Source organism: Cottoperca gobio, chromosome 16 (assembly GCF_900634415.1).
Source record: "Cottoperca gobio chromosome 16, fCotGob3.1, whole genome shotgun sequence".
NCBI classification, from domain to species: Eukaryota; Metazoa; Chordata; class Actinopteri; order Perciformes; family Bovichtidae; genus Cottoperca; species Cottoperca gobio.
In genome coordinates, this window is record NC_041370.1 from 1,787,209 (window position 1) to 1,804,660 (window position 17,452).

At 41.7% G+C, this 17,452-nt stretch overlaps 1 protein-coding gene and 1 long non-coding RNA gene across 2 annotated transcripts in view; one reads left to right on the forward strand and one right to left on the reverse strand.

Annotated features, from left to right (window-relative positions):
* Nucleotides 1-3,387: 3,387 nt before the first annotated feature.
* LOC115020851 (uncharacterized) lies at nucleotides 3,388-5,798 on the forward strand. The gene is made up of 4 exons (XR_003833686.1): nucleotides 3,388-3,490; nucleotides 3,623-3,736; nucleotides 3,824-4,070; nucleotides 4,264-5,798. It is a non-coding gene; the product is annotated as an uncharacterized LOC115020851 (long non-coding RNA).
* A 1,808-nt stretch (nucleotides 5,799-7,606) lies between these two features.
* The window catches only part of LOC115020849 (semaphorin-7A), a 30,903-nt gene continuing 21,057 nt past the window's right edge, over nucleotides 7,607-17,452 (reverse strand). The window contains exons 11-14 of the mRNA XM_029450860.1: nucleotides 12,934-13,049; nucleotides 12,364-12,536; nucleotides 11,892-11,947; nucleotides 7,607-11,423 (exon numbers count right to left, since the gene is read on the reverse strand). Coding sequence (XP_029306720.1) covers nucleotides 11,077-11,423; nucleotides 11,892-11,947; nucleotides 12,364-12,536; nucleotides 12,934-13,049 — 692 coding nt within the window. The 3' untranslated portion in view covers nucleotides 7,607-11,076. The remainder of the gene's footprint in view (nucleotides 11,424-11,891; nucleotides 11,948-12,363; nucleotides 12,537-12,933; nucleotides 13,050-17,452) is intronic.

The following is a 17,452-nucleotide window of genomic DNA, read 5'->3' on the forward strand; positions in this document are numbered from 1 at the left end:
AGGGTGTCAGTTTTTAGCTTCAGAGGTGTGAGGTGTGTAGCACATTTAAGTTTACAGGTCATACAATCTAAACGGTTCATTGTGTACACAGTGTGTTGATGGGAAAGGGCCATATATACACACACACACACACAACATATGGCCAGATAACCCACCACCAGCTTCATATTGTAAGACAACTGGCAAATCACCCAAAAGCACAATATAAGGAACAATATTTGTTTTCTCTGCATCTGGGAGATAGCTTTAAAACATATAGACTGAGACTGTTTGGCAACAATTACATTGTTCATCTCTCAGACTTAATTTTCCCGAGTCAGTCGTGTATCAAGAAAGAGTAAACAACACAACCGGAAACAGACAAACCACAAAGACTGACAATGTTGAAGAACGTAGACACAAGAATGGTGAACTCAAATGCACGACTCCGAGACGGATGTAAAGTAACAAAATAAAATGCTTTACTGCAAACAAAGTACAAAACAATAGCGCTCACACGAAGGAATACAAACAAACAAAGTATCAAAAATAAAGACTCACTCATGAGGAGGAGAACAATGAACAACACAAAGTAGCAAACAAACGATCCCTCTCTCAGAGGACATCATCAATCTAAATACAAAACAAGCTCTCACAAAGAGGCACAAACTGACTAATCTGACCTGATCACTAGAACGATACTCACGACACTGGCACAAGACAAGGGGGGGGGACAGGACTATTTAAACATGAGAGTGCACAGATGGAAAGAATCAGGGATGGGGCAGACGATCACACCAAGGAAGGAAGTAACACAAGACATGACACAAGGGGAAGGGAACATTTCAAAACAACACAGAAAGTGCACGACGACACAAGACATGAGTGAATCTAACTACACAAAGTGCACATGACAACCACAGACTAACATGAAATTAAACCAAAGCCTGATCTAAACCCTAAACATGAACATGAATACAATTAACATAGCTGACGAGGCACAACAGACAACTTACGTAGATGTTGTGAAAGAACACTTTCACGTCTCTCAACCAAAATCATTAGCGAGCCAGCCCCTGCACAAACAGAGCTCAACACAGACAGTTTAATAAAAATGGGAAAAGATCAAAATCAACGCAGCAGAACGAGAGATATTGCGTTTCTTTTATTCCCTGAATTCTGATTTCCTGTCAAAACCTTGCGCCTACATTACTCACAATGCAACATGACTGCCAACAGCTGGGTCAGAGGTTTGGGTGTGTTGTGCTCGGAGCGGCTAACGTAGCCTCGAGCCCTGGCTGCAAGCAGAGACGAGGAGAGGAGAGGGCTACAGAGGTCTGACAGCCCCGACTGACCCTGAACCAAGTGATCAGGCACAGAAAAGAGTTTCTTCACATGTGCAGTAGTACTGTGATGTGTAAAGGTACAACTTCAAAAAGTTGAGTCAAATGTGCCGACGTAGAGCTGAGCGAGATGTTTTGAATCTGATATGTCCTTAAACCGCAGCAATGGGTTGTGATGTGCAAATATTTCACATGAGTGTTGGAATAATTCTCAGCAACGCACAAGCTTACGGTATGTAAGGGTTGGGGGTGTAAAACTTGTAGCCAAGTTGGTCCAGAACTTAGTGCGATGTATGCCTGTCGAGCTTAACTTCTGCACTCACTGTCTTCAACACGGGAGGATGTTTCAGCAGTCACACTTCAACAGTGTTGTGGTTCTGTGGTCCATAACAACCTAAAGCAACGTACATGCTGCACTCCAGGCTCCATCCTGTGAGGTGGTAGTCCTGCACTAAATTACCAAGCAGGCTATAAAAGAAACAATAAATGGCTCTATCATTGATTAAACTATTATATCGCTCAGATATGCCATGAATGGCGTCATCCAGTGAGCTCAAAGCTCTATTACTGCGTGATATTTACCCAGCAGTCAATATTCAGTGGCAAACAGCTCCGTCGCTGTGCTCGCTGTCTCTCTACGACACATTCGTCTTATTTCACTGCTGAATGTTCTTTACTCTGGTTTAATGATGCTCCATGTTTACGTGCTACGCACATACACAGCTGCAGAGACACATATCTGGAACTGAACTCTGAACTAAAAGCAGACGCTACAAGGGAAACAATAGGGTGAGGTTTCCCTTTAAACCTTCACCATGCAATGTTGTATTAAAGCAACGTCCATCCATCCTTCACCTGTTGGGGATAGGGATGCAGAGAGCAGGAGCTCATCTTTCAGAAGGAAAGTGACAAGTCCAAACCCAAAGGTGAAATATAATAATTTCCTCAGCATGCTGTCAAAACATGTTTTCCATCTGCATACTTGGAGCTTAGAGGAAGTCAACCTTAGACCTTTGTAACAGCAGCTATTTTGATTTGTCATAACAGGTAAAGTGCAGGTGTGACAATAGACAATAGATCTTTCACACTACAGACATCTGACGCATCCAACAGGTTTGACCACATTATTATCTTTATATCTTTTTGGTAAAAGAAATTGCGCTTCAATAATGGTGTTCATGATGGAGTGCTAAACCCAAACACAGTGAACTTGTTTCAGGGACACGGCTCTTCAGGAGCACATGCTGGCTCAATGGTTACGGACTCCACTTTAATGCAGCGGAGCCATTGTTTAGCAATTGTTCAAAGGAATTTATAAAAAAAAATAATAATTACTTACGAATATAGTTTTAAGCAACAAAAACAAAAACAAAAGCGTTCTTGATGATTCTTGTTTCCAATGACAGCAGTTCCAAGGCTTCAAAATAAAAATAAGGTCTAAATATCTAAAAATCTAAAATCTAAATATGATCCAGTGTGGACTCCAAAGGGGAACTGCAGTATGCTCAGCACAGAACAATGTGTGCTGTGTAACTGTGTGACTCCACCTATATAACATTTTCTTGTGCTCTTTGCTGTACTGCGTGACATGGCCAGTAAATGAGTAATATATTAGTAACACCAGGACAAATGGAGCCAAGTGTCTACATTTTTTTATGGCTAAGTAATATCAAACTAATGTCAGTCTAACCAAGTAAACAGGCAGTTGATTTCGAAATCAAGAATTCACTGGTTGATGTCAAAGTAGATAAATGACACTGTTCAAATAGCTTGGAAAAGATCTAAGAGGGAAAAACAGCAGCAGGGATTCGGTGACTTCATTATACAAACACATCCACAAGAAACCACTGCAGCCTTGGCCACAACGTTGGCTCCCTCTCAATAAAACCCACAGCTTGTAACCCTCAGAAATGGTTTTATCCTCCCAAAGACATATCTATTCATTGCAGTGTTGTAGAGGAAACTCAACAGACATTATCAGCCAGGCAGTAGCAGCTGTGCAAAACTGTCTGAAATGAGCCTATTTACCTTCAGAGCTTCACAGATGCCGACAATTAAGCAGACTCATTGACTGAGGAGATGAGAGAGTCTTAAAAGATAAGACTGGTGTTAGTTTGTCTTTGTGTTGTTATCAACAAATCCTGTTGTGAGACCCAAATCAACTGAAGGTAAAGAAAATGTTATTAGTTTTACAGGTGTTTAGTCATAAACCGAAATATTGGACTAATTGAAATTTTGACCTGGTGATGACGGCTGATTAAAACTCAGGGGATCACTAATTATTGCAATGTATTCTGTAGGGAACATAAACGTCCGTACCAAATGTCCTGGCAATCTAGCCAGTATTTGTCAAGATGTTTCAGAGAGCGAAGTTGTGAACTGACAACTGACCAGGCGACCAACACCCAACAATTGTAAGGGTTCCTGTTGTCCGTTAAATGTTTGTTGTTGTGTGTACTTCCTGTTTTATTTTGTGTTCCTTACCTCTCCTCTTGTTTCAGTGTCTCCGCTTCCGGCCCCATGTGTTTCCCATCTGTCATTAGTGATTCCACCTGTGTCTCGTTACCACGCCCAGTTCCTGGTGTATATCGTCTGTGTGTTTGGTTCCCCTTGTTGCCAGTTAGTCTTCGTCCCATGGTTCGTCCCAACCCTGATCCTGCTTCTGTGACCCGACTCTGCCTTCGCCTACTCCTTGCGTGTTTTGTTTGCCTCGCTGACTGCCTTCCCTTGTACCAACCTGTTTTTGCTGTAAGTAAAGACTGTTTTCCCGTACCCAGTCCTGTCTCTGAGTCGTGGCATTTGAGTCCTATTCCCTGTGTTCAGTACATGTTGTTACAACAATGCTATCCCAGGAGCCGCACCACTATGGCGTGGCTAAAAAGATAAAATAGCACCAGCCTACATGTTAACCCAAATGCCATGTTTCATTTATGTGACACAGGTGCCGTCACTGAACCACCAAGATAAATCTGTGTAGTGAAAGAGCCACGCCGCGGAATGACCAACATATAAGACTGTGGTTGAACTGGGAAACTTCCAGTTGTGTGTTGTGCAAAACGGACACTAAAACCTAGCCCAGACGGAAACATGTGAACTCAGTAATCAACAAATTGTTCGAATCATCCATTGAAACCTCTTAACTTCCATTCTCTGCTCTTGTCAGGCAGTTGGACTGTTAAAAGATGCGTCCGGGAATGCAACAACTGTCCTCGCTTTATTTTGTCTGGAACATCGTATTTATTAACCACAGTCATCAGCAAAGAAGCGAAGCCTGTGATGGGGACACACTTGTCTAAACCAGAACAGATAACTGGTGTATGTTTCCTGTTTTTCTATGTGCCAATCATTTTTAATAGTTGATGCACTGTCTGTGTTGCTCAGGAATGTGTCAAATGTTAAGGGAAGATGTTCTTCTGCCTCCGAAACTCCACATTATCTTCAAATCTGACTTTTTCTCTTTTGACTGAAAAATAACTTCTAGACAAACATTGGAAGAAAACTGTCACTACATTCAGAACTGTTGCTGACATTATTGGGGCCACTATTCCAGCCATGCAGACAGACTTGGTTTCATTTGTTCACGTTTTAAAATATGGACTTCTGCCTTTTAACCCAATAAAATTAATGGAAATGAATTCAGGTTCTAAAATATAAACAATTGATGTTTCAAAAATAAAAAATCCTGTGTTTATTTGTTCACTGTAATTGTATCAATCCTAACTGTCCACTTCAAATCTGTAAATGGAGTTTGAGGATTTGCTGTAAAGTAAAAAAGTGTAGAAAAGTTGGCAGCTATTCTCCAGACGACTTTAGAAACTATGAATATTGTTGAACCGCTCACCAGTGCGCAGAATGTCTGTTACTAATCCTGTGTTGCAAGAATGTATCCACACTGTGCCAGCTGTGCAGAGAATACGCAGGATTTTGGAGAGCTGGCAGACATGCAAGTGAACATAATCTGTTGAGAATATAGAGGTTGCTTTTGTCTCTGCAATCTTCACATACTTCACATAGTGTTTTATGTGTTTATTTTCTCAGTCGTGCGCGCCTACAGAACCCTGGTGCATCACATTTTGACCTATACAGTATCCAGGTCTGAGCCTGTTTAATAAGGTCAGGTCACTGGTGTTACATTAATAGGTTGGGTAACGCCAAATAGTCATTTTCTGAGAGGCTTAACCTCTACCCAACATTGCCCTAACACTGGAATATTCTCAAGCATTTGTCATTCTGTTGATGACTTCTGCATTTCCAAAAACAACTGTTCCTATTGGTAGATACCACTAGAAAAGGTGAACCAACTCTTTACCACGTAGTAGTTGTATGTGTCATCCTCAGATTACCTCATTGGGTTCTGACAACTGGAAACAATTACAATTGAATATGGTTTGTATTTATTTTCTGGGATTTAAAATCTATTTCTGTGTCTGTGTTTCTGCCAGTACAGCCACTGAGAAGATTGACGTGTGTGTGTGTGTGTGTGTGTGTGTGTGTGCGCTCGCGCTCCTGATAACTGCAGAATAATGGATGTGCCAAACCAATTGAAAAGAGAGGAGGATTTATATTAAATGGCTCCTAGTGCTAATTTCAGCTAGAACATATGAATAGAGTTGATAGGCAGACGTGTGTTGGGAAACAGAATGCTTGCAGAGTGAGATAAAGACTTGTGGCCTTCAGTAAAAGCAATTCTTTGTTCTTCAGTAGAAAGCTCAGGAATTGATTGACTTGTGCAACAGGCTGCTTTTACCTCTGAAGGATCTCGAGCACATTATGCGTGGTATCGATCTTCTCATCTCACTCTCGGAAAACGAAAATATAAGCACATTTCCCAAAACGTTAAACTACCAAGATAGCAAAAGTTGCTAATTCAACACTGAGTTACAGTCAGAGTGGATGCTGTGTGGTTAAAGGTTGAACAATCTAATATTTTACAGCAGAAGTTTAACTGCTCAGCATTATGTCATTCATCTGTCGCCATCCTGTAGAGATCATTTTATCTTTACATACTGAAATCCCTAATGTTAGATCACAAGGTTGTTTTAGTCCTGCTGCTCAGACTGATAACTAAATGTTGTATAAGGTTCATTGTTTTTTACCCAAAAGTACCAAGATTCAGATTTGTCTCATTCTAGTCGTTCCTGCTACAAGAGGACACTGTGCACTGTCGATATGTTCAACACGGTCCTCAAATGGTTAAACTTGAGTGTCGCAAATGTTAATGTAATTTAAAATGAAGACATATAAACTATATTCACAGTAGCTGCTATTTGCAAAGGTACGGTGCACGCGCCCACGCTGGTGTGTTGTCACCACATCGTTCCCACGTCATTTACCTATTTAAAACAAAAGCAGGTGCAGCCTCAGAGTGGAAATGCAACGCTATAGGTTTCCACTTGTGTTGAGAAAAGCAAAGTAAGATCCGCAAAAAACAAGAGAGTATATGATTAGGTAAGGCATACAAAGGTGGTTCTGAAGTGTTTTGGGAGAATGCATCCTTCTTCACTAATTAGCATGCATGTGATAACATGAATGGATATTTAAAACCCTGCTCTGCTTCTATCATACAGCCTGCTGGCTGATTATTATAACATGGAAGCAGCCATAAACACTGGAATCATCTTAATGTTTAAAGATTAACCAGTGGACTGGATTTATGAGTCATGTTTGTGAGTAGATTTGAAATAAACAAGACATATATTCTTGTCAATACATCAAGCGTTGGCCAGCAGATGGTGATGCAACCTGCTTGTCCTGACAAACAACCAATAAGTGTCAACCATTTTGTGATTTGGTGCAGATTTCCACATTATTCTGCCTGTGTGAAAGACTACATGCACCTTCTGTTCATTTAAATCACTTTAATTAAAGGACTTAATTAACTCATTAAATTGTACACATTAATTTAAAATATTTGCCAAATTCATTAATGATCAATTTATCATTGATCATTAATTCAATATTAATTATATTTGGGATTTTGGTTAACATATAAAAATTATTCATTATATTTTAAGGTATTCTTGTTCAGTATTCAAGTATCTAATTAGTTTATGGATAAAAGTGTATATAATTTAAAATGTAATACAAAACATGACAGGTTCATTTGTAATTAAATTGAACCACTTGTAAGGCACACAATGGTTTCAACTATACTGCAATACATTGATTATTCCCTTAAAATCCCATTGAATACCTTTAAATCATCATTATTAATAAGTAGATTATTGAAATTCAAAGGTAAATTAAAGCAGTTTCATATTACCTTCAAATAAACACAGTAAATAGTTTCTTTATAGTTATATTTTATTAATTTTCACCGCACATGTTCAGGGAAACACATGTCAATATGGATTTGTTACATGAATACCTATTGCACTGTAGATATCTGTTTAAAAAACAAACATGTGGTGAGATGGCATTAGACTGGCATGGCACCAATATAAACTTCTTCTTTTTTAAAACAGAGTTTGGCATGTTACTTTTAAAATGAGATATATCGAGACACAGAATCGTGGGCGCACATCATGTACAGTACTTGACACTCAAAAACCTCAGAGCAAACAAAACAGCGAGCCGCTTCCCTCCACGTTCATTCGTTTACAGCAGATAGCGTGATCCATTAAATTGGTTTCCTGAAGGCAAAATCAAGAGTTTGCTTTGAAGGAGATTAGCTTTTATCGGACTGGCTGACGATGACGGATGCGAGGGAGCGATAACTGGATTTGGATAAAGGGGCCGTGTGAATATCCACACCAAAGCAAGGACTCGAGCAGGAGATTCGAAGATGACAACTGTTGCTAAATGCTATAAATCTTAATTCCACGCATTAGCTGGAAAGTGTTGATATTGAAGCAAAGCCTTGTGGAGTTGAGGATGATGACGGCGTAGTGCTGAATGATGAAAGCCTGACTCCACCTGCCTGAGGAGCATCGCTGGGAAATACAATCAGCTGTGCACAGCGGCGACTATCTGACCACGTGTAACGCTCCTGAGGGCAAAACAAACCCTCGCTCACAAATCCACACGATAACATAGACATGCTCGTTTGTACACTATGCATCCGCCAAATGAACACACACACACACACACACACACACACACACACACACACACACGTGAATGTATTTGAAAAAAGAGAGCTGGTACTGAAAGTACTTGGTTAAGCTTAATAAAAGATCGCAGTCATGGTGTGATGGTAGGGGATGAACCATGGTCTCAGGTCTCAAAGTCACATGCTTTGCACGCCATTCCACCAGCCACCCACTGCGACCTGGTAACTTATAGATTTTGCAGCGGTACCATTGTCTTGCCAGTTCCACCTGTGCCTAATTAGCATTGGATACCATGTCTCTCCTCTGGCTTTCTGAATCAAATCACAACACATACACAGCAGCTATAGTAACAGTATAAAAGGAGGTTATACAGGAGAATGCCTTGAGCATGTCGATGTATGTTGAGTTACTTTCCTGCCAAAGGTTCCTAACAGCATCATTAACAGCCTCTACTAAATGTTCCCCAGCACTTGGTCGATAGCTGGTGCTACTTCCCCTCCCTGGTGGTGACACCAAACGATTAAGACGATTAATATGTTTGTGTGTTTGACCGATGTTGTGCACACGCAAAATATCACGTCAGGTAAGGAGCGAGGTATTTTGCGTCGGGAGAATGAGGTGGCGTAACGTAGCTCAGGTATTGTATCATGTACTCTTGGCACAGTGAGTAGCAGAGTCAGTGCAATGCACAAAGCATGCAGATCCCCGAGCAGCAACACACAACCGAGCCGAGCGAGACTCACGACACCGCCTGGAGGTGTTCACAGCTGAGAACACGCTCGCTGCTCGTATCCCTGACGGTGTAAAATAAATTCTTTAATACGGTGCATGGTGAGCCGGCTCCATTGTCTAATTAGCTATTAATGACATCTCTGCTTCTGTGGAAGGCTCGGCACGGCCAGATTTATGTAACACTACTGAATAATAATTCTCAAAGCTCTGGAGAACATGCTAATCCGCTGCATAATTCATTCAGTCAGCTGATCAGTATTCATAAGGTTTGCTTTACTTTTTGGCATTTCAGTGCTGTTGAACTGCCTCTACATTTACAACTCTTTTATTTCTTCTCACATTCAGCTTGAAGCTGACTTCTCGGTCTTAATAAAGTTTGTTATTAGCCCGGAGGTTAAAGGAGGATGTGATGTCATGGACACAGTTCTCGCTGCTGGTTGTGTTTGCTGCTGTCAGTGAAGCATCTTGTTGAATCTGTCAAGCCTTTCGTTTCACAGCGTAGAGATACAAGTATGACAAAAATAACCATTTTCTTGTCTACTTGCACGGATGTCCCTGGGGAAGGAGGCAACGGTTACATATCAAGTTCTAACTATGGCATACAAACCCAAACAAGCAAGACAAAGTGTCACTTACGTAGGCAGCAATGGTAGAAATCAGCGTCTGCGGAGCAATAAAATACAGAACACACTTCACGTATCTACGTACAAGCCTTTTGTCTCCAAGCAAACTATAAAATGCAAGCTTAATATGCAGTTCCATTTAGCTTCATCTGCCCTTATGATGATGTAAATGTGTGTTTATTGAAATTGCTATAGCGCAACACCTTGTTCACATCTTTACGCATTGTCGGGTTGACAGACATTGGATGTCATTTGCAGATTAGCTCTTTGTCGCTCTGTTTCCTAAAAACTGAATTAGGGAAATATTTCAGTGAACTTGCAGCTGCAGTCTGTGCACAATAAATAACCAGAAAGCATCCGACCTTTAAACTTTCACTTTGATTGATCGATATGAATGTGTTTAGTAAATAGTTTGCTCCTTAGTGCTAACATTAAATCACTTGTTTCTGAAGGAGCTGTAGGCCACGTTGTCTTTATCACCTGCTGCTGAGGCAAGACGATGGCATGTACAAAGAAAAGCAACGGACAAAGCTGTGAACAAGGCGCAATAACGACGTCTGATACCATCTGATAAAAAGATGCAAGAAACTGCCTCGTCTGAGGAGGAGGCGCTGAGACACAGTGATGTTCCAGAATGAGCTCTTGCCCATCCGCCTACTTCCTGTCACAAAGCTGACACTTCCTCCCAGCGATGTTGTTCGACTCAGCTGCACTAATTATAGCGCCAAGTCCGACCGAGGCTGCAGTATTCTGCCTCGACTGCAAAATTGTGCTTAGGAGTTTAAGTCCCAGAAGTGTTAAGGCTTTTTAAATCTCAATACCAGACATTTTGTACTAATGAGCTACACCAATGGAGGTTAACACGATGAAGAGATGTAAGAGCGGTATTAAAGGTTTATATATTCACAAATAAGCACAGTCAAGTCGATTTGAAAATAATTAGAGAAATGGTAAAAACAATTGGCCTGGTATTGGTGTTTTTTTTTTGCCCAACTCATACGATATGTTCTGAGTCAGAGAGGAAAGGTTCGCAAAGCACTTAAATAAGGTTGATCAAACTCGCAAGTTACTCCTTTAGCATGTCAATGAATGTATTTCCCAGTTCTAATCTTATTAAAACAGCTGTTGATATGTTGCTTTATGCAAAAAATACAGAATTGCATCTCCCATTCACATTTTGTGGACTCTTTCTCTATAAATCGATATGGAAAAAGGTGAAATTTTCACCATCCATCCCAACCATGTACTTCAATGCTCTGCGAACCTAAACTCCTAACAGAGGCTCCTTGTCTTTCTTGTCATTGGGAGCAAGTAAGGATGAGGGGTTAGCATTAGTGGTAGCTGCAGTTAATGGAGCCACAGGGCTGCCATGGCGAGCAGGAGCGACGGCCCCAGGGTGGAGGCCAGGGAGGCGGCCAGGTGCCTGCCGTTGTTCACCAGCCTGAAGGAGATAACCTCCACCTTGAATCCGTCCTCGGTGGCCATGCAGCGGAAGACGCCGTCCCTCAGGGGCGTGTCTACGGCCGGGCCCAGGATGCAGAAATCCCCGGAGAAGAGGCAGGGATAGTTCTTGACACAGTTGTCTTTCTCCCAGCGGTAGGTGGCGTGGAAGGAGCGCACAGGGCAAGGGAGAAAGACGGAGGTGTTGGACTGCACCATCACTTCTCTGGGAGAAGTGCGACGCTGCTTCAGAGCTGTATGGACAAATAAATGAGGTTTAAAACAAATATTGTAATTGTAATAATATAGAGTAAACGGCATATTGTATGAAATGTTAAAGAGTTTTGTATAATTCCTTTGCTCCAAGATATGAGTTAAATATTAAAACCCATTGCTTCTCATCACCTCAGTATTACTTTGTGGGGAAACAGACAGAACGTGTCACTAACTGACACAACGGGGAATAAATGCAATGTTAACTTCAGATCTCTTCAGGAGATAGCTGTCCCTACAGACGGGAGTTATGTCATCATTAGTGTAGGTTATAACTGGGTTTTGAGCTTTAAAACGACCCATCATGTAAAAGAAATACAAAATCCAGCAGGTTTTTGGACTCAATTATATGATAATCATCTCTTTACTGAAGCTGCTCAGGAAGATTCCTATTTTGGTTTAATTAAGACACACAGAGAGAGAGTGGGAGAGTGTAGATAAAGGCTCACCAGCAGCTTCCCCACAAACCGAAGAGTTTGAATGGTCCAGATTCTGAATTAGTGTCCTGTTGGAGAATAATAGAGACGACAAATCAGCAGCAATAAATAGTTTCACAAACGGCTTATAAACCTCCACATCAACCTTACTCACACATTAAAGCATGCAGAGACATCATTCAACGCTGTGAGGGGGGTCGGCTTGTTACGGCACATGATTGATTTTTATATTCTCTCGTAAAATTAGGAAGATCAATTAAAGCAAAGTCATGTTTTTCTTTGTACTGCAGTGTCTTAATAATTAGAGTATGTTTCATCACCTTACAGCCAATCAGAGTCAGTCAGAACATGAGCTGTTATTTCTTTGATTGCAGAGTTGTGCTTTAAGAGTACCCATACAGCGCTTATGAAAATGCTAATGAGAGCTCTCTCATGCATAAACCAGACAATGGCTCTGCAGCGGTGACATCAGATGTAATCCTACCCAGTGGTGACGTTGTATCCAGGAGGGATGGGGATGCACTTCCTTCTGGACCTGTCCCAGCCGCAGTAAGGATCCCGGGAAAGGATGCAGTCCCTGCATGTGTCGCCGTAGCGGTTGCAGTCAGCCAGCGGCAGTCGCTGGACCTCCATCGCTGTACCGACATACATGTGTCCCTACAGGAGAAGATGCAATACATAAATCAGTCTGTTGTGCAGTGCATTATTCAAAACTGCTGACATGAGCTCTTCCCACATTTGTATTTTTTTTAGGATAGCAGAGCCTCAAAATCAACATGTGACAATTATTTAAAACCTCACATGAGGAATTTCTATACGTGTGTCTTTCTTACTCAGCGAGGAATGTAATGACATCTAGAATTCTTTATTTCTCTAATTATCTTTTTCTTAAATATCAGTTTTTTAGAGTATATTAAAGTTGCCTTACAGCGACTATCGCTTACCCTTAATGAGAGCGATGAATTCTGAATAATTACAATTATTACATTTATTGTGAAAGCAGGAATGCCAGTGAAATCCCCCCCTCCACACGGTACACTTGTAGTGCTCTTACCTTTTGGGAGTCGATGGCCATGTTCAGAATGGGGCCCTCATTGTGAAACAGAGAGTACTGAGATATGATGAAGACCCCCTCGCTGCTGTGAAGAACTTTGAGAACTTTGCCTTGTTCTGTGGAAACAAAGAAGGAAGGTACGATCACAGGGCTGCACACTTCTAAACTAATCTGCAAGTGCGCACATACAGGTACAGACACAGTTGAGTTGTGGCCGTCGCTGTGCAGTAATACAACAGAGGATGTCTGTTACTTGTGCTGCTGAGTGTCGGGTGAAGTTAAGAGCTGGAGCTATGTAGAACTCCTTGAATACGTTGTCGTGGATGTTTATCGCTCACAACATTGTGGTATGAAACAGAGAGGAATCAATAAAGCACAGACACAGATATAGTTAACACAAGTTAATAAATAAGACATTGTTCATTAGATCATCTTAACAACGTGCACCAGGAAAATCAGGTAGCTTTTGGTTTCTGGGTCGATTTTGGTTCAATGCTAAGCTTTGTTCCTGACCGAAGCGATGGAGCATCATGTCCATGAACTGTTATAGCTGCCTTCCTCATAAGTTAAATCACTTTCAACAACTGGCCACAGAGTAACCGTATAGTATGAAGTCTGATTGCAAAGCGAGCAACTAACCTGTGGCCCCAGAACACCAGGGGCCCCGGAGGTTCCATGTCTTCTGCATGTCAACGGGTTTGTGTTAGTTTATATGCAGCACTAGAGCGCAATATCATCGTACATGATGTAAGGCCGTGAGGTGGGTTCCGATTTATTGGGGCCTTGTGTCAAAATCTCGCCTCAAGACCCTCATTACCACAGTTTTGTGCTTACGTGTTGCTAATTTCTAAATTGATGTATGTTTAATCAAATGATCACCCGGCAGACCTCGGGCCGGGTATTATTCCAGAATAGAAAAACTGCGAGAGAGCAGAGTGCGGACAGGAAACACTGGCAGGGTCGTCAGCTGATTAAGCTCGCCCTTTCCCGAAGGCTATAAAAGCTGCCCGTGTGTTCACTCGGCCTCTCCCTTCCTACAGCTCACACCACCTAAAACACCGCCGCAGCACATTCACCACACACTGCTGATCTCCACATTTCACTGTTGATTTAAGAACCTTGGTTTTAATAAATTAAGAATGTTTTAAGGTAATCTCTTGCGTGGACTCCTCACTCATCTCACTCATTTGACATTGTGGGGAAAGTTGCAGTTGGAGGATGTTTCCTGCATGAACTCTATTCAGAAATCTTACAGCGCTAGAGGCTAAGTTGTCCTCAGATGGTTGATGGGTTCTGACATTGTGCGTATGGTTACTTAACCTATATGTTCATATTCTTCATACTTACTAGTGGCTAACAGCTTAGTTAGCAACAATCACAGCTGGCATATGCCTACACTTCTATTGTGTTTTGTTGTTCATCGACTGCTAGCTGAAACAATAGCATAGCTTGTAACTGTCTGCACGTTTTCCCTGTGTATGTTTCCGTATTGCACTTTAATTTCGGTTCCTAACCTTTAAGGTAAAGGTTCATAGAGGCGGCTCCTGACCAATGCAGCACAGTGTGAGCTTGCGATCTCTTAGAGTATAAACTCATATAAAGCTCAATAAGATGCAGTTGTAAGACATCAGCTCCTCTAGATGACAAGCAGCCTACGAGGTATGTTTGCATAATGTTTTGGGTAACTGTCTGAGTTGAAGGTTATGTGTGTGTATATGAATGCTACATGCTACATGCTACATGCTTGTATGTGTTAGCTTGTGCTATATGCTACGTGTTAGATGTGTGCCGCTTATTGTGTAATTTAGCGGCATTGATATCGATTACATATGCATACATATTTATTTATTGTTCACTTCTATGTTTTCTGTTTTAATCCAGTTCTCACGGGTTGGATGGGATGTTAAGGATGACAATAAACCCCGTATTTTAAAACATGACCTCGGCCTCGTGTTCATGACTGGAGGGAGCTTGGTCAAGAGTGGTAAAAGCTATTGCCAGACTCAAGCGCCTTGCAAAGGAAATCAAAGGTCTCAAGCCAAGGTCCTGTGAAGCCACCAGCTTCGAGGAGAGGAGAGAAGCGGAGCCGACCATAATCAAGATGGTTCAGGAAGCAACATTCTCTCAAGAGATAAAATGCCTCCAGCATCACAAGGAGATGCAACGCAAAGAACGTGTGTTTGTGAACGTAAGAAGTCTGTGTGAATATTTGCTGCAACTATCATTTGGTCTAAATGTAGTCCACCTCGTGAATTTGGGTTTCCTGTTTTCCGAACAGAGAGTTTGAGGCCTGCTGCTCTGAGTTGCAGCATGCAGCTAAAATGACTGTAGCCCTAAGCCGTCACTCTGTTCAATATATTTGCATTGGCTACCTTTCTGGTGCAGTGTTGGACTAAAAGCCAATGAAAACTTCTACTCTTACTATCTGCATTTCCTCCAGACGACTGCTCCTTCGCCAAATAATAACTTGACAGATTTAAAGACGCTCTGACTTGTTTACTCTTTTGCCACGTCAGTGATACCTTTTTATCGTACATCTTAATTTCCTGCACGCTCGCTCCGTGAGGCACTTTCAAACTTGTAATTAGACATTCAGCTTCTTGCTGTCACTTAGACTTCTATTGTCCTCAAACTGTCGTGTCTCTTTTTCATAAACTTCAAATCATTTCTTCTTCTTTTTGTCGTCAAAGATAACATTTTATCCAGTTTATTCTCATAGGATTCTTTAATCTGCCTTCAGCTATTTTCAGCTCTTTTATCAATATAGTGTATGTGAGTACAAAGATAGCAGCAAGACACACTGAGGGGGGAAAGGGTGACGGTGCTGAACTCATGCGGCATCTGCTGAGAGAATCTCTTTTTTCGGTTTTAGTTATCCAGGGAGTTTGCTGAGAGCACATTTTCTTTCACAGTAAACACCTTGCCTTGTAACTTTTTACATATTTTCAGCTGCGTAAACTTATGATCTAAAAGCAGAGACTGTTAGAAGGCCAACAGTCAATATAGACATGTGTGCAGCTGTTCTAAATATTCAAACTGGCCCTTTTTTTGTTAATAAGGTCAGTTTCTCTTCTCTCTACGGTGCGACCTTTACACATAAGCACTTACAGTCACTACTTCCCTAACTCATATTGTCTACACCTTGGTCCACCACTCTAACCTTTAAGCTACTGCCACCTCAAATATCACTCTGTGTGAAAAGAAAATAGCTTCTGATCTCAAACATAAGTCAAGTTGCTCTGACATTTCTTCCATCCCTCAGGCGATCTTTCTGCTGTATCGCCTCCATGTCTGGAAAGGTCCAAGCAGCTTTACGTCATCTGGTGGTCAATCAGTCAGTGAGTTACCAAAGGGAGGAAAGTCTTTCACTACTGCTTGTTCTTTTGTTTCATCACCAGCCGGTGCCAGCATTAAACACTCACTGAAGGCCAGAAGAAAACTGGAGCAAATGTCCACAACCTGTCACATCTGCTTTGCAGCTGTTTAGGGTCCTGACACAACAGGCTCGCGCAGCCTGTCGATGTTGCACCGGTCAGCCGAGCCAACCGACTTGCCGTGAATCAGTGATTTCACCTATTTACATCCTGAGCTGTCACCTCTGACTTTTCTTTCTTTCCACAAGCCAAACAGCATGGACAGAGTCTTTAGCCATGTTGGACATATTCTTGGATTGCAGTTTGTGCATATAACAAAAGAGTTTCAACAGATCCGCGGCATGAAGGGAGCTACAGTAGTTTGTTTAAGAATAACGACTATTGACTGGTTGGACAAAGGTTGTAATCTGTGCAGTGTGTTTGTTACAACTTGTCACAAAACACCTGAGTTGGATGAAAAGGCAGTAGTGAAAGATTTTGCTGCAAGTGATTGACTTTGCAGATGATTTAGTGAGCATGTCATGCGTCCGCCTTACAGCCCACTAACCCAGGAATGAGTTTCATGTTGGACGAATCTGCAGCTTCTTGGAAACACTTGGAGGGGGAAAGTTGTCTGTTTCCAATTGAAACGTAACCTTCACCAACCAGAGCCTAATGTGACTTTATTTGCCATAACAACGATCTTTCTTTAATCTTGCCATTGTTGTGATATGCCAATATTGTAGGAAGAAATGATCCATTATCCAGTGTCAGTTTTCTCCCTGGTGGTCGGGTTACTCAATGATTTTGCTTCGACATTGAATTAGTCTAAACTTCAGCTGGACATACGACACTTCTGACTAAAGGCCCTGTCACACAGTGCCGTATGGCAGAAACGTTACAACGTATATGAACGTATAAAGAGCCTATTGATAGCGTATCACGTACTTATACAAATATAGTTCATATAGATAGGTATCAGAGCGTATGGCCAACGTATTCGACGAATGCCCAACAGATGCATAATGTATTCCTTCGCCGTATGGCGCAAACGTATGCCGGCGTATACAGAATATCGCTGAGGTCGTGAAAAGGCCTACGCTAGGAATGCGTTATGCATCTGTTGGGCATTCGTCGAATACGTTGGCCATACGCTCTGATACCTA